Here is an 18,699-nt window from a genome sequence, read left to right on the forward strand (position 1 = left end):
GAAGTGGTTGTCCATGAATTTGTCGCACGAAAACCGATCTCTTATGCTATAATAATGCGTGGAATGTTGATTGTACATACTAATTATTCATGAATTAAGTCATGTTTTATTTGTATAAACAATTAACGCGGCATATATAAACGTCAAAGCATTACCAACACATAATTACTTTCCCGTAATATAAATAATTCATATTATTTTTTGATATCTCATCAAAGATGAAGACGAATATGGAAGTCTGGGCATTTACGGGGCTTACGACCGTCATAGGCTGGTTTAAGTGATCACTTTACACACGTGTAACATTCACCAATTCTACCCATTATTGACAACCAATCTACTCAAATTCTTGGATGTTCTATATATATGAACCAATTTAGAAACCTTGTTCATGAATCACTAGAACTTCACTAGAGACATCTATTGGTGAGATGTAAAGAAGCTTTTTATTAAGCAGAAACTCTTATATTAGTATGTGAGATCCGAATCCTGGATTATAATCACACACATGAGAAACGCCAGAAAATACCGTTTTCATTTTTATTATTAAGCTTATAATTTGACCAGATATTTTATTTACAACATTTTAAGTATTTGGACACACTCAAAATGTTGTAAATAATTCATTATGTTGATAAACGTGTATGTATTATATGCAATGTTATGCATGTGATCGGGCAATCATATGAGCGCAAAATCCAACGTTGTTGTGGGTTGTGGGTTATGCCATAATATATTTATGTCTACGTATCTACGTTATAATTATTATAAAATACAATCCCTTAGCACTCGAATGCCGCCATAGAAGCGGCATGCCTGGTTTTGCCGTATTGCTCGAGTTTCGCTGCTATTGCGCCAAGAAAAAAATCCTAATACTACTGGATTTAGTTTTATTTATGTTTACATTTATACCTGAAGATGGAAGCTTAGCTTCCGAAACTTTTTCTTCTTATTATAGATCCTTTTTATAGATTCTAAGGATGTGTTAGTGCCTCCGATTGCTCTTAGGATGCTGACTCTCAGCTGTTTTTCCACCTTTTTGAAGGTCTGCCTGGGGGTCTGCGTCCTTCAGGGATGCCTTGAAGGGCGGTACGTGGAATACGTGTCATCTGATATTCTGTTTACTTGATCATTCCAGTATCGCCTTCGTTGTCGTCCCCATCTCACGATATCCTCCGTCTTACACATGCTTCGGATGTCGGTATTTCTTACTCGGTTTCGCAATGTGTTTTCGGTTATGGATCGGAGAGTCTTCATCTCGGAGGTTCGAAGTCGAGATTTTGTTCTTAAAGTATCTGCTTTTCCGAAACTATTAGTCATAAATAAAATAAAATGGTAAAAAAACAAGTGTTTTCTTTAATAATTTTGACATGTCTTACCTCGAAGTAAATGCCGAAACAATTAATAAAATAAGTTTTTTGTGTTGAAAAAATAATTCGATTGTGATGTATGGAAAAATAAAATATAAAAATGTCTGGCGTAACGCCGCATAGCAAGAGTTGTGGAGTTTTATATAAATATAGGGAAAATACGAAATTAGCATTCTGCGAAACTCTTGTACGGAGCACATTCCGATGGGCATACTATCATCCACTATAATAATAGCCACATACAAATCTCTGCACCGTACAAAAGTGCGGCCGTATTGCATTCTCGGTACGAACATGTTATTTCGAATTATGTATTATTATTTCAGCTTACGGTAGAATAGCTATTGTTCCCGCTTTTTACGCGGAACTCGTAATTTCGACGAATTTTTCTATCGGAACGAATTGAAATATATCCAGAGGAATACTCTAGTCTTCACAAAACAATGAAAAGTCTGTATGAAGAAATATTTTTTTTTCACATATAAACTTAAAAATGAACACGTGTAGCAGCTGATATAATTTTCATACCCGAATATATTTTTGCTATATTCATGATTTGATTATATTATTACGACAGGGTAATAATAATTAAACGTGAATTAAGATAACGTACTCGTATTAGGTGCAGTAAAAGTGTCATTTAGTCGAATATTTATGCGCTTTGGGCACTCCCGGATAATGTGCTTTAACTAATGGGGCAATAAGCCATAAGCTCCCATATCGACATGCGACTCTCACACTAATGTCGGACACTTTGTTACGCTAATCGTGTTTATCGTTAGTGCCGGGTCAAATGTCACGACTGTTTTTTTTTCTTCATACACATTGAACATTTTCGAACAGTATGGCCCAGAATAGTTTATTTTAGCTAATGTATTATATTTTATTATTCAATATTTTGACAACTTTGATGGTCAACTGGAGTGTCCCTTAGAGATAAAACAAAGAAAACCTGTTTTACTGTTCTTTCTTCATCCATTCGTTCCACATGACCAATCCATCTCAACACACCTTTCTTAATTTTATCGTTAAATAAACGCACTTATTTGTGATGATCTTCATCCATTTTATCCAAATCTCATTTTATCCTCTCCCAATAAAATAAAATAAAGTAGGAACGACGAATATTTAAGATTTCTCCCTCCGCTATCGCGCGCGAAAGTCTTTCTTCTCTCCATTCCCGGGTCCCGGTTCCCGGATCGCCCCGCTATCCGGGAATGCAGCGCGCCTTTCTGTGGGAATAACTATATATATATTTATATACAGCGCAGCGTGCGTTTATGCCTTTCCTAGAATCACGGATATAGCGTCCGAGAGCGGGCCTGCAGCTTCCCAAACTGTGCCACCAAACACCGTGGAATGTCGTACTGTCGTTCAAAAAATAAGTGAGACATAACCTCAGTAAATGAATCATATCGTGGTAAATCAATCGAGATGTTTACATCAAAAGTGGTACAAGTTTTTTTTATTCCACACTGAAAACATCAACAGTAAATTGATTCACATAGAAAACTATCAAAATTACTTCATTCGAACCCTTATCCGCACCCCAATGGTGCATAGGGCACTGCATCATATAAACAGTGTTATCTCGATCGTTAACACATGAAGGATTGGTGATCAACCCTTCACTTCAGGTACCAGTCCAGGGTAAAATTGAATAAATATTAGAGTGAAAAAATCACTTATGTTTATTTGACCCCCCCCTAGGAATAGAACCCGGGACCTCTAGAATGGTAGCCGAGTGTGCTGACCATTACCCTACGGGGGTTGACAAGACGTTATCACAAGCATTTTATTCATTGGTAAAAAATATATAGTAAGGTATCCATAAGAACACTACTTATTGCGAATAATATCCTCGCATCTCATTTGAAAGTTCGATCAAGTCAGGTTTGTATGTCGTTATTTTTAGCACGTTTCCAGGTTTTCATCAACAAGACGATTCTCAGTTTGTTTATAATAAGGTTTACGCTTAAAAAATATTGTTCGTACGAATACGTGGAGTTAACCTTGGATATTTGCACTTGAAAGTCGCACTTGAAAGTCCAAAGAGCTGCATGCAGCTCCGAAGCCACACTTTGCCGACTCAGGGCGTTTGTCAACTACACGGAATTACACAGAATTTTACCGTCCGGCACGTCAGTTAGCGTTTTAAAACGACGATTGGCTTGTGCTTTTGTCCATATTTTTCGGATCGGTGCGTGAACACGTTGCGCGTAAATTCGATAACGCTAAACTATCGTAGTCGCTTTCATTTTTCAAAACCGGACTGCCGGACGGTCAAATTCTGGGTAGTGGACAATCGCCCTCATGCTCTAGCTAAAACTCCGTTCGGTACAAGCGCAGGGGCAGAATTTCTTTCTGGATCATCTCCAGAATTGAATAGTATTTTAACTCTAGGGATCCGCATCTCGCCTCACAGTTGAGGAAACTCTCGCGGACGAAGGACAGCTGAGTCCAGCGTGGATTCCTTTGAGCGAATACTTCGCAGGTCATATTTAAGTTCGCGGGTGATGACCGTCTCACTTTCCAAATTAAATTTCCATACTTTAATGCTGGTTATTTACTAGTTTTTACAGACTTTTCCGGGAAACGAACCCGGTCAGCGGATGTATTGTCTGTCTGCTCTTGCAAGATTGTAATACGCATTTTACAAATAACGAAGTTCTTTATTTTTTTTACGACAATTTACACTCGTATTCATTCGAACAAGCTGCTTATACCAAAGACAAAACAACATATTTTGTATGTTAAAAGTATTGTTAACTTTGTGGTATGGTAATATAACAGTCTCCTTATCATTCATCGTTCACTTTGGTATTACACAAAGTGAACGATGAATGATAAGGAGAGTGTTACAAGACAACAAGTTACTGACAAATATTAACGTTTGTTTTGCTTAATACTATCAATCTAAAGATGCTTTTTAATCAATACTCGTAATGACGTAAGATTTGCTGATTTTTTTTGTAATTTATTTTAGGACTGATCAATGCCTTGCCTTGATCAATGATTAATGTTAACACCGCGTCCATCTGATGCGGTGCCCTATGAACGAAATTGGTGTGGATTGGTGCCAAGCAAAAACTAAGAATAAAAAATTTGTAATTTTCTGTATCAAACATTAAAGGAGTCATCAATAAATATGAGGAGTGCTTAGTAGTTCCTACATTTAGCCTTCGTAGCATTGGCTCCAGGGTTTGATTTCCGTCATAAAATCATTATAAAATTGTGTATTTTTACGATTTTACGAACACATTTTTAATGTTAAATTATTATGTATAATTTTTAATTTGTATGTTAAAATAGACATAAAAAAAAGTAAAAAGGCTCCAGCGACAAGACACATAAGGTGGCTTGGTGGGTCTCTGCAAAAAATATGTTAATTATGATTATAAATATATAAATGAATGTATATATGTACGAGTATGTACCATGTATATATATATATGTATCAAATAGAGAAGAGAGAAAACCCTTATCCGCACCCCAATGGTGCAAAGGGCACTGCTTCATATAAACGCAGTGTTATCTTGATCAATTACACATGAAGGAAAGGTGATCAGCCCTCCGCTTCAGGTACCAGACCATGGTAATATTGAATAAATATTAGAGAGAAAAAAATCACTTTTATTTATTTGACCCTCTCTGGGAATCGAACCCGAGACCTCCAGAACGGTAGCCGAGCGTGCTGACCACCACACTACGGGGGCGGACAAATTAATAAAATATATATTTTTTAAATGACTACAAACCTAAAGGGATTCATTTTGTAGGTATGGTAACACCAACGAGATCTAGGTATGATAAGACACATTGGCAAAGTTAAACTATTTCATTGTTTTTCAATCAACGTCATTTTCAAGGAAGTGTGTTAAGATTGTATATATTTACACCAACCACAAAATTCTAAAAATCTTGCTTGATTTTATCACCTAGAATTCTGAGAACTATTGTATTAAACGCCGAATTAATGGTTAGATCAGTTCGCATCCCATCGAATTGCGCATCGGGCAAAAATTCACGCATCGTGAGTAATTCGTTCTCGAATGCAACAGCCGAATTCCGCGTAGGGGGGACGGAGTATAATGACTTGTCCGTCCGGTACAATTTGTCCAGGACCCGACGTGATGGGTCGGCCGGGATTTACGGCGGGCCGCGGGAGTCGGGCCTGTCGCGTTATTCAGATATGCATATGATTATTGTTCGGCTGCCGGCGCATTCCTCGCGTCTCTGCGATCCTGGTATCGAATTTAAACTCGCGGAAGTGGAAGTCAAGGAGTGCATGCATGTATTTGATTTTGCGTCATAAATTAAATATTCTTTGTTTTTATTTTGCGTCAATTAATCTTAAATTAAAACAGTCGAAGAAAAACTTTTGTTTTACATTTAATTGGATCTTTCTTTTTGTACGTACATATTGTTGGGCCAACCGGGTTTTTGATTTTTGTGAGGACATTAATGAAATTATTGTCGGCTTCGGAGCAGGTTTATTTGATTTGGTTTTTCTATTATACAATTCTTCTCTCCTAAATTTGGCTGTATTATTTTTAATTCAGATACATTTTTAATTAAAAAAACGCTCTTAATTAATATTCATAATAATTATTATCACAAATGAAAATATTTTTTTTTTACCATTTCTGGGGTGTTTTATATACACCATACTGGGGTGTTGTACGTAGATATATAAAATTATTCGTGACGGTCGATTTTGTAAACGAACCGAAGTTACAAGTAATATTTGACGCACTAACTTTGATATTTTTAAATTTTATAACTTAAAACGTAATTTCAAAAATTACTATGTATATGATATTTTTCTTAATTATAACGTCGACCGGTCAAAATACTAATCAATACTTAACATTACCTGCTTAGCAAAAAAATATCAGGTGTGTATTGTCAAAGTCTGTTTTAAAAAAAATCGTTCACGTCTAGTATATATTCTCGACTCCAATAAAAATGAAAATACAAAAAAATACAAATTTATACAACGGAATACTTTTGTTCTAAAGTTATGGTGTGAAATTATGGTACTCGTATTACTAAGTAGCGAGTTAACTATTCCAATTTGTTTCCGCGCTCCAGTAACTCGTCGACATCGTCAACATCCTGACCCCTCCTTGACGCATCCCGAATTTGTATTCATCAACACATTGCGTGCGTTCCTTTAGGGAAACTCCAGCCTGGAGTGAATGTACGTTCTACCTCTCCACTTTAGTATTCAGCCCAAGTACAGTGTGGGACCGAGCCGCGGCGACTGGTGGCGATTGTCCAACGAAACCTCTGAGCTTCGAGTTTAGAAATCTTCTAAACTTCTCGAATTGGACTATTCCGTGTGTAGGAGGAAGACTTTTTAGGTTTGTGTAGAGAAAAAATCGCAATTTATGAATGGTATCCGTGATAGAATGTCGATGATTGATGACTGAACATTTTCTGCATATACCTTGGCTCATATGGGATTAGAGACCAGAGCAGACAGACACAGTGAGAACCAAATCTCTTCTAAGAACCTCAGAAATGTGGACATAATATAGGTGCATAACCAGAAACATGTTAAGTGACCGAATAAGAAACCCCGAAGTTCGGAAAATGTGTAGTACGGAGGATATAGTCATATGGGGTAGACAGCGAAGACGATTCTGGAATGCCCATGTCAATAGAACGCAAGAGAATATACTGGGCCGAATTGCTCTTCATGTGAACCCTGGGAGAAGAAGACCACCTGGAAGACCTCCAAAGTACGTCACGATAGCGTGACAGCTGGCAGTCCATGTAACAAGAGACAGATAGTGCAACAGACAGATTCGAGGATCTATAAGGAAGAAGTAGAAGAACCCTTGGTACTGTTTCGTGTCTGTCTGCTGTGCTGGTCAGGGTTGTGAAGGCGCCTGTGTACCGGCCAAAGTCGGGTTGGAATCTGATCTAGCTGACTAACTGAACTAACTGCTAATCCCTTTCGCAGCCTTCTAGAAACTTGGTGATGGTTTCACAAACTTGTATTTATTTAGATTGGCAGTGACAGGGACATTGCAAGCTATTTAATTTAAATTCAGAGTAAAATCGGGAAACAAGATTGTTCCACATTTTTTTATAAATTAGTTAAGTCTCATCAATCAAAAAAATTGCTCTGTAAGGGAAAGTCTGTCAGGAAGCCTCTAGATACTTCTGTATCACATCCGGGAATGCGGTTGGGAAACTTTATTGTAAGAAGACAGTATTTCTTTATTATGTTTGCTTAAAAATATGTCAGTGCGTATTTATTCAATCAATCCAAATATTCGCACACGACTATCATATTTCTCGTTCTGTGTTTTATTTAAAGTGGGATATTCGATAGCCCGCAACTTAATTTTTAACCCAGGTAACAAACAGTTGACGTAATTATTTTTTTTTGCTTAAAATAGATATCGTTTTGTATTGAAAAATTAGTTTTTCTTCTAAATAAATATATGGTTTTGAAAAGAAAACATTTATTGAAAGTTTAATTTTTGACTTAATTTTTTTTCAATACATATTCTAAAAAAAATGTCGCGTCCTGAATTGTATATTTGAGAGTTCACCCTTAGCGCAATGGGACAACAGGAACCGCGTGGAGGCAGGGTGCGCACTAAGTGTTAATTGATTTTCCATCATTCGTCATTCGTATAAATGATAAAAATATTTCTTAAATATATAGAGTGGGTTCGAACCGAGAAACTCTGACTCAAGAATCCGCGACACTAACCACGGTACCACAACCCGACAATTTGAGGTAGTGTGGTCGTTAATCACGGGGGGGAATGGTGAATCTTACACATGTCGCTCACTCCTTTCAAGAACGTCATAAATAAAAAAACTTGATTTTCAGGAGAACGTTTTTAAAGTTTAAAAATATAATACATTGTTTTAAAAATAAATATCAAGCCACTAATTGAACTTTTTACTGTGCAACAGATATTTTTAGGTAAAACCTGAAGGTTTTTTCTCCATTTGAAAAATATTTAGTATATTTAAAAAATAATTGAACAATACCTTTTCTTCAAAATGCAAAAACAACACTTTTTGCCCTGTAGCGGGTAAATATTAAGTTAAAAATATGTCTCTTTTGCTGGGATATATTACATTATCTGGGCATTCCGAAAACATGCACAACTGAAAATTGATGATTTTTGATTTATGACGTTCTTGAAAGGAGTGAGCGATGTGTAAAGCGATCATTTAATCAGCCCATGAAAGGTCATAATACCCAGACTTTTATTTTTCTACACCTATGTTGAGATGCCGAAATGGAAATATTATTTTGCTGAATTCCACCGTAACGTCGTCACCGTAATTAGGATATGAAATTGTGTATTGGAATTCGTACCTACGAGCAAATGATATCACGATAATTACGGTTGAAAAAATATGAGGTTAATTACAATTTAATGATATCCGATTATTTTAGAAAGTGAGCGACAGATGAAATTTAAATATTAAATCTTAATTATTATTGTACTTATTGTAAATCAATCATTCTTCGGATCGTAGGAGGAAAGACAATGTGTAAACTCGCAAATATATAATTCAGTAAGCGATCGGCCAGACGACTCCATGCACAATTATTTGTAAAAATATATTTTAAAGAAATTATAAATTTTAAACTTCCAAGAATTTGAGTAGTGTGGTTGTCAATAATGGGTAGAATTGGTGAATGTTACACGTGATCTTTCTTTTTGTATGTACATATTTTAGGGCCAACCGGGTTTTATATTTTCGTGATTTTTTTGTAGACCGTACAAAAATTAAATTGTCGGCTTCAGAACAGTTTTATTTTTTAAATTTTAAACTTCCAAGAATTTGAGTAGTGTGGTTGTCAATAATGGGTAGAATTGGTGAATGTTACACGTGTGTAAAGTGATCACTTAAACACCAGCCTATGACGGTCGTTAGCCCCGTAAATGCCCATACTTCCATATTCTTCTTCATCCTTGATGAGATGTCAAAAAATAAAAAAATGTATTGTTCATTCAATATTTTATACTGCCGAGATTCAAATGACGTCGCAAATAAAAATAAATCCTTAAACAAGTTGGCCTTATCTCATTGCATGTACCTATGTAAATAACACACACATTTTACCATACATGGCACGACCACTAGGCTTCTTTTATCTGGAAGTAAAAACAGTATTTCTGGGGCCAAATTACTCTCTGAATATGTAATGAGATTATCTAGTTCGAATCTGTGTGTGTGGTGTCACAATGTATGCCTCGGAAATCTGAAACAGGATTTCCTGCTCGCGAAAATATTTTCAATATTCAAATATTTGTTTGCAAAAACGCACCTCGCGTGCGTGTGTTATTTGTTACACATCTGTACATTAATTGTTACATACGAGTACCTACTTGTATATTATTTGTTACATACTTATAAATTATTTATAACAATGTGAGTTCTTGGGCAAACGTTGCAATACATTCCTGGAATTTTAGTAACATAAATGTGGAATTGTTTAATTGGCTTTATTTTTATTAATGTAACTATTTTTGTTAATGTAATGTGATGTTTATTATTGTTAATGTAACTATTTTTATTATATATTTTTTTACAACATTTTGAGTGTGTCCAAATACTTAAATTGTAATGTTGTAAATAAATTATCTGGTCAAATTATAAGCTTAATAATAAAAATGAAAATGGTATTTTCTGGCGTTTCTCATGTGTGTGATTATAATCCGGGATTCGGATCTCACATACTAATATAAGAGTTTCTGCTTAATAAAAAAGCTTCTTTACATCTCACCAATAGATGTCTCTAGTGAAGTTCTAGTGATTCAAGAACAAAGTTTCTAAATTGGTTCATATATATAGAACTTCGAAGAATTTGAGTAGTGTGGTTGTCAATAATGGGTAGAATTGGTGAATGTTACACGTGTGTAAAGTGATCACTCAAACCAGCCTATGACGGTCGTAAGCCCCGTAAATGCCCAGACTTCCATATTCTTCTTCATCTTTGATGAAATGTCAAAAAATAATATATATTTTTTTAATGTAAAGCTGTACAATTCCCGAAAAAATAAAATATAAATAAATTAGAAAAGTTATTGATGCTTCGCTTTATGAGGGGGATCAATTATTCGAAAAAAAATGTAGCAAATAATGATAACAGTCTCCACGATATTTTTTTAAGATTCCGAATTTTTTTACGTGATGTTTCGACCTTATAAATACAAATAAGTGTGTCCAAATCCTTGTTCACACAAGATTTGGACACACAAAATTTTGTTAGTAAAATTAATTCACGCTTTCAGTGGTCTCCAAGTGTGTAAAATAATTCGGTAAGGATCTTGCTTATATTTAAAGGATCTCTGCCAAATAAAGCTTACTCAAATTAACCATTGATACTGTCGCGAATTCGTACATGAATCGACGTATGAATCATACCATATATAGTAGTGTGCGTGTGTATGTTTAATAAAAGACTTTCTTGAATCAATCATAGACGCCGCCTCGAACTCAAACATGAGAACTCGGACGTGAGAATAATATTATGTACAATATGTATGAGTTCCAAAAATTTGAGTAGTGTGGTTTTCTATCATGGAAAGACAATATTCTACTCGTGTTATACCAGCTTAAATACGACTATCTTTTCCAGTCCTGTAAATACCGAGGCTTCCATTGCTATTATTCCATATCGCTCACTCCTTTCAAGAACGTCATAAATAAAAAAAAAACTTGTTTTTTCAAGAGAACGTTTTTAAAGTTTCAAAATAAAGTACAATGTATTAAAAATAAATATCAAGCCACTTATTGAACATTCTACTGTGCAACAGATCTTTTTAGGTAAAACCTAAAGGTTTTTTCTCCATTTGAAAAATATTTAGTACATTAAAAAAAAAAATTACACAATAGTTAAACAATACATTTAAAACAATAGTTAAACAATACATTTTCTTCAAAATGCAAAAACAACACTTTCTGCCCTGTAGCGGGTAAATATTAAGTAAAAAAATATACCTACCTCTTTTTCTGGAATATAGTACATTTTCTGGGCATTTCGAAAACATGCACAACTGAAAATTGACGATTTTTGATATATGACGTTGTTGAAAGGAGTGAGCGATGTGTCAGTTTGCATATCGTGTACGTATGTGCAGAAGAATTTTAAACGCATTTCTCGTGGTTTTACAAACAGATACATTTGCATTTTAAGAACGGATAAAAGAATTTAAGATTACACTGAAATTTGTCCCAAAATGGTTTTTCTCGAAAATCAGGTTTCGTTTCCAGCACAACTGAAAATTTACGATTTTTTATTCATGACGTTCTTGAAAGGAGTGAGCGATACCTAATAACTTCACAGTTGATAGATATCCTTTTAAACTACGCCAAATTGAATTGCGGTCTAGTTTCATCGACAGGGAGGAACCTAGAACCGTAGCAAATGTTTTGTTGAGTTTATCTCTTCACCGTAGTCCGGCCTCCTTCTCCTCTCTGCCTGATGAGTCGAGGTTACACCGGTCGCTGTACGGCATAATGCATAATGATGTGATTTGTGTGGCATTCCTGACTCGCGTGTGCGTGGGAACTCCCCGTACGTGCACGTTACACACTGGCGAAACTCTCGTTTTGATACGAGATGTTTTTTTAATTAAAAGCGATCGCTTCGCTCGCTGGCATTTTCTGTGCAGTGTTTCCTTTATCAATGTTATCGTACATTTTATGCGAACCTATGTGCTCTTGGCCTATCGATTCGCCCTTCGTATTGAATAATACTTTACATTCCTCGTCGTTATACATATTACACATCCTTTTCTATGCAAACTTCCATGCTTTGTGATGAATTACCTCTAGAAGAAATGTATTTTTTAATTTATAAAGTGTTCCGTCGACAAAACATTGTGCAACGTAGTAAAAACCAAGATGACACCGTTACGTCAGCTTTGAGAAGGGCTTGATAAGCATAAGGTGACGTTTCTTTGTTTTACAGAGCAACTCGAGCAACTTTGGGTCGAATATTATAAAACGTTTAAAAATATATATTTTCAACTTTTAACATGTAATTTGAAAATAAAAGTAAAACTTTGATATGAATTTGTGACAAAATTTCTGTACATGTGGTTTACGAAAAGAATTTGTAACTTACGATGTAAAACTGTTTTTGTGACCGATTTTTTACGACGTATCCGTTTGGTATATTTTTATGCGATAATTTACAAAAAAAGTGATAGATACAAAAAAAAAATATAAAAATATCTGATAATGTTTTTTTGTTGCTATTTTCAGAGGTGACGCAACTAGAAGACCCGCGCCTAGAATGGCTCGAGGTCCAGGAGGAGATGTTGCGGGACTACCTCCAGACTGCTGAAGGTGCTCTCCAGGTAAGGCGCTTTCTTTTACCAATCACCCTCGATAGCTCCTGACGCCCTGATACCAATTTGGAAATTCAACGCGCGTGCCGCTACAATATGCCAATTCCCATTCGATATAATTGTTAATTGGATATATCGCTCACTCCTTTCAACAACGTCATATATCAAAAATCGACAATTTTCTGTTTTGCATGTTTTCGGAATGCCCAGAAAATGTACTAAATGCCAGCAAAAGCGGCATATGTTTAACTTAATATTTACCCGCTACATGGCAGAAAGTGTTGTTTTTGTATTTTGAAGAAAAGGTATTGTTTAATTATTTTTTTAAATACTAAATATTTTTCAAATGGAGATAAAACCTTCAGGTTTGACCTAAAAAGATCTGTTGCACAGTAAAAAGTTCAATAAGTGGCTTGATAATTATTTTTAATACATTTTATTATATTCTTAAACTTTAAAAACGATCTCCTGAATTTTTTTTATATATGACGTTGTTGAAAGGATTGAGCGATATGTGCAATCTTCTAATGTCGGTCGCATTTATCGATACGATGATGGTAAACAGTTGCACGATGCGAAATTCCACGTTTCCTCAATTAACGATGTAGGCGGTGCAATTCTACCAAATAATCTAGGTGCATCCTCTTTTGAACTCATTGTACGTGTGACGAAACCGGTTTTTTTGTTCAAAGTGATATTTTTTGTTAATCCGACAAACCATCGTCGCGCTTATGGCGCCGCCGCGGCCAGCCGCTTATGGGAATTTTTATTGAATTAAAATACCGCGGCAATTAAAGAATTACAAGACCCGCCGGAGAAGTGCGAAACCTCGAGTCCGCGTCAGTCACGGTCAGACCGACCCTCGAACGGCCATCTTGTCAACAAGCGCGGTATTTCGCGACAGGCATCACGCGATCAGGCCGCTGATTGTGGTTATAATCTAATCAAACATATATGAACCGGGTGTGTACTAAAACACACACCCGGTTCATATGTGTTTACCTCGTGTGGTTACGATTTACTAAAATATTCGTTCATAAAAATTGGTCACTCGATATTGTCAGCACTAAGATCGCTTACATAGTAAGTCGATATTATATCGTGGTTTGCCCCTATTGTCACATAGTTTGTCTTTTACTTGATTTTGATCTTTCCCTTTTACCCTTTTCCTCCCTCTTCTTCTTCCAAGTATTTTCATTAAATTACAAATGTGAAATTTTGTAACTGAAATGGTACAAATACCTGTTTTGTTTTACTAGTCAATCTAATTAATTTTAACTGTTATGTTAACTTTCAAAATAAAAAGAAAAAAATCAAAACCTTCTTCTTGGTGTAGGCCTTGTGACCTGTTTTTGAGAGGCAGTAATCTTCAGCTGTCGATCCTTCCTTTTTTTTGGTAATCGTCTACCTTGATGTTAGCCGTGCAGTGCAATGTGGGGGAGTCTGGATGGTTCCGTTCTCCTCACATGCGCACACCATTGTCTTCTTCGTTGCCTTCGCCACCTAACGACATCATCGATCTCGCATATTTCCCTTATCCCGATGTTTATTTATTTATTCTATCTCGCAGACTCCTTAGAGACTTCATTTCTGACACTCTCAGCGCGTTTTATAAAAATTATATTACCTTAATAAATTGCAATATCTCTGTTCAGTTATCTGGAATGTTGGAGATGCGATCCGAATGGCATTGCAACGGAATACAGCATCCTATAAACGTTGCTCATAAATTCACACAAATCCGATGGCGTACAGATTTTATTAGCCGATTTCATTTGGCCAAGCTTTGTTGTTTTTCGATGCTGATCGATTTTGAGCCGGTTTTTCCAAAATTGTGACGATGATTTCGAAATCTTCAAGAATGCTCCACACTGAAAACAAAATACTTCATAGATTTATCTCTTCTATACAGATTGATGGTTTCATTAAAATTCAGCATTCTCTACTGCATTTCGATAAACGCCTTCGGTTCACACAGCATTATAAAAGGGTTATGAAGTCATTCACAAACGCTCGGAATGCCTAATCAATATTTTTATTTCGATGAAACTATTTAAATAGATTGAGTAACGGACATTTGGATATAACACTCTCCTTATCATCCATACTTCAGTTTGTGTAATACCACTTTTATAAACACTTATTCGTGACTACCGGTTTTAAGAAAATCATTCCATCACCAGGTGATTTGACATTTGCATAAAAATAAAATTTTCAAAGAGAGAAAGAAGACAAATGAATCACGATGGTAATATTTTTTAAAGTAGATTCGAAGTTAAATTTAGTTGGTTAATTTATTACACAAAGTGAACCATTAATGATAAGGAGCGTGTTTTATTATCGTACCACAAAGTTATCAATGCCTTTCATATATATAAAAAAATACTAGGATGTGCTATTTGCTGTACTCTTATATTTAGAGCACAATTGGTCGCAGTTCCTACTTTTCCTTTCACATTTTTAGCGTCTGAATTAGCGCATTCGAAATCTCGCAAGAGTCTTGATTCCTTCGGCTGGGAACGAGCCCCACTGGGTAGTGCCCACCACGTCAGCATTCGCATCCCCCGCGCAGGACGTGTGTCACCTGCGAGTGCGTGCCTCTTATCCAATAGTTCAATAACTCCGCGGCAATATCCACGGCGGCTTGTGACGTCACGCGAGGAGCCTTTCTATCGGCCAACCTCGCCGCCATGTTGGCCGCTCCGCGAGTGTCCGTTCAACTCGAGGGGCGACTAAGAGCGTTTGTGCACTACACGGAATTTTACCGTCGGGCAGCCGGTTTTGAAAAATAAAAGCGACTATGACAGTTTAGCGTGATCGAATTTCTGCGCACCGTGATCACGCACCGATCCGAAGAAAGACGCCCAAATGCACAAGCCAATCATCCGTTTTATCATGCCAACCGGACTGCCGGACGGTAAAATTCCTGCAGTGCACAAGCCCCCTAACAGAAGTACGCCGAGATCGCGCCGCGCCAATAGCAATGGAGCCATTCCTTTTACCGCGCGGTTTCGGAAACTGCCTTTCATATTCGCGCTGGAATTCCGTAGTAATTGCTACACATTTTTTTTTCACTTTCGCGTGGCCATGGGCGGCCCGCGTAGGCATTCCGTAAGCCGAATCGCCGAGTTTCACGACTCGCGGGTAAAAAAAACGCCAACTCGGCGACCTTTCGAACCTCCGCGTCCAGATACGCGCTCGCTGGCGATGTTTATTCGCGTAAAAAATAGCGCTATCTCACCGGATTTCGGCGGCCGACATTCTTTACCCGGAATCGCCAAAAAGCTCCGGATTGCAATAATTACGCACTTTCGGGTCATCCAGGACTGTAAAGATTCAACCTGCTAATGGTTATGCCTTTAGGAAGAGCTACCGCTATGCTGAACAATATCACGCTGGATATTGATGTCCCATGTGTCAGAAGGGGTATTCCGAAACGGGATTCTTCTACATCTTAAACAAGAGTATTCTTATTATTTTTTGACATCTCATCAAAGATGAAGAAAGTATGGAAGTCTGGGCATATAAGCAGGTTTAAGTGATCACTTTACACACTTGTAACATTCACCAATTCTATCCATTATTGACAACCACACTACTCAAATTCAAATTAAAATAATATGAAAATAACTCCTGTAATTGGAGGTAATCCAGATTTTCTCAACAAGTATTTGGACACACTCAAAGAGTATTCTTGCTTATTTTCGTTTTTTTTGTTATACGCTTTAAATTTTTGTTTGTAATGTGTATGTTAATTGTAAATAAATTGAATTGAATCTCTGTGCGGATTCAGGCTCTAGCAGCGATGTTCCGTTCCGTTTCCCGATATAGTTACTCGCGATAATAGCTAGCTCAGATGGACCGGTATACGGCCTGCTCCCGCTATGGGCATCCCTTCAGAGACGACAATTGACGCGGACGACGTTCGTTAGGAGCTAGGAGTGGCATCACAGTTAAACCTGGCTACTCGAATCATCCTAAGCCGCTGTGAAATATTCCATCGAAGGGTACTTTTAACTCTTACCACTCTGTAGGCCAGACATTCTGGCCCGTATGATTCTAGGCAGCTCCGTGGGCCACAGTGTCTGGCCCGGCGCAGGTATAACTTATATCACTGATTTCTCTATCACCCAAGTTTATTCTACCAAAAAATATTTCAGATAAATACAGTTTATCTTAATCGACATGGTCATACGAATTGCCAGACAGTGTCCCAAAATTAGGGAACCAAAATATTTATTTTAATGGTAGAAAAATGTCGCAGTTTATTGATCAGAGTAGCTGATCAGTTATGAGAAAAATGGTCAGAGTGGAAAGGATTAAACTGCTTCTTAAAATTCGTGGGGAGTCGTTGTCTGGAGGAAAGCAGAAAATGTGAAACAAAATTGGTCAAAGATGAATATGGGAATTTTGATGTTCTACTCGACGTTGTCGGCACTGAGATCGCGTACATAGTAAGTCGACATTCATACTGTGGTGTGACCCTATTGTGATATAATTTGTCTTTGACTTGAGCTTTGATCGTTCCCTTTTCCCCTTTTCCTCCCTCCCGTCCCTCTTCCAGGTATTTTCACCAACTTACAAATGTGAAATTTTATAACTGAAATGGTACAAATACCTGTTTTGTGTTATTCGTTAATGTCAATGAATTTATTTCTTGAATGTTTTTCGCAGATACTATGTGGCACATTTTATAAACTTTATAAAATAAAACAACCTTGTTTTAATCACTTTTTATTGGTACGCTTTATCCAACAGGTTTCGACAAGAACCTTGTCATCATCAGGGTTTATATACTAAATTCTAAAACATTGAAATACTCATAGTTAGATTATAGTTAATTACCCTTCCCTTACGATACCAAAAACTTCCACGCACTCCGTACACCATATGAATGAATTTATGTAACTGTTCCGTTAATATCAGATCTGGGAATGCGGTGGGACAGCTTTCAATGTCTGAGCAAATTCTTAAAAATCATTTTCTCTTGATTTTCCAGAATGTTCTCTAGATCTCTAGATTGCAATCAGATAGCTGATGTTTCCGTGCAATTATATTTATAATTTAGGATCATACGTAACATTGCGACGTATATCGAATATCGCTTATCCAAGATTCGTATCTTTCGAAACGGGTTAGAATGTTCGGTAAAAATAAAAGTAAAGTTGAAAGCGTTGCGTTAATTCATTCGCCACCCACGCGCCGGTCTCCCGAAACAAGTGTTAGCCCTTGGTGGCCATTTTTCTAGATAATTATACACATTTTGAAAGGTCATTTGGTAACGCGTAGGAGTGGACGCACCGCGTAGGAAGTAGTTTTCTAAATTCTTACCGTTTTGGATAAAATGTTAGTATAATTTGAACTCGCGGTGTCGTATCGTAACGATTTTGGACCGCTAGTTTCTCTTCCACGCGTGTTTTCGTATCGGAATATTTTGATTGTTGAATGACGCCTTGCGTAATGCACATACTTCCACGTCTGCTGAAAGTATCGGGCGAACTGTGGAATTGCCCAACGCGTAGATGCATGGATGTCGCCACTGCACACCGTACATATTTTATTTGAATTTTATTTTATTTGAGCATTTTGCAGAACAGTTACATCAATTCATTCATATATGTATACAAGTATTACAAAAAAGGTACAAAATAAGTCCTACAAATGAGGAAATAATGCAAAGCCGAGATAAGCGCTATCGATAAAATTCAGAAAGGTGTGTGGAGATGGTTTGGACATGTGGAACGAACGAATGAGGAAAATAGGTAAATCAAATTTATGAGGCGAATGTATAAGGAAAAAGGAGCAGAGGAAGACGGGGAAAAACTTGGCGTATCAGGTATGTCAAATACTTCAAAGTTGTCACGTCAGGAGTCGGAAATAATCGGCGGGTATGTATGAAGAGGCGAAAAATTTTTGCAAAGACAGGGTGGTGTGGCGTTCTATTCTCTTCGCGGACTAGTGGCGAGGTGATAAGTTAGTTAGTT

The 18,699-nt window shown here is 36.8% G+C and overlaps 1 protein-coding gene across 1 annotated transcript in view; it reads left to right on the forward strand.

Annotated features, from left to right (window-relative positions):
* The window catches only part of kibra (WW and C2 domain containing protein kibra), a 124,956-nt gene that overhangs the window by 41,011 nt on the left and 65,246 nt on the right, over window positions 1-18,699 (forward strand). Inside the window, exon 3 of the mRNA XM_088266334.1 lies at window positions 12,630-12,724. Within this exon, the coding sequence (XP_088122460.1) occupies window positions 12,630-12,724 (95 nt within the window). The remainder of the gene's footprint in view (window positions 1-12,629; window positions 12,725-18,699) is intronic.

Source organism: Brachycentrus maculatus, unplaced genomic scaffold (genome assembly GCF_059751285.1).
Source record: "Brachycentrus maculatus isolate JH-2025_06_01 unplaced genomic scaffold, ASM5975128v1 h1tg000017l, whole genome shotgun sequence".
NCBI classification, from domain to species: domain Eukaryota; kingdom Metazoa; phylum Arthropoda; class Insecta; order Trichoptera; family Brachycentridae; genus Brachycentrus; species Brachycentrus maculatus.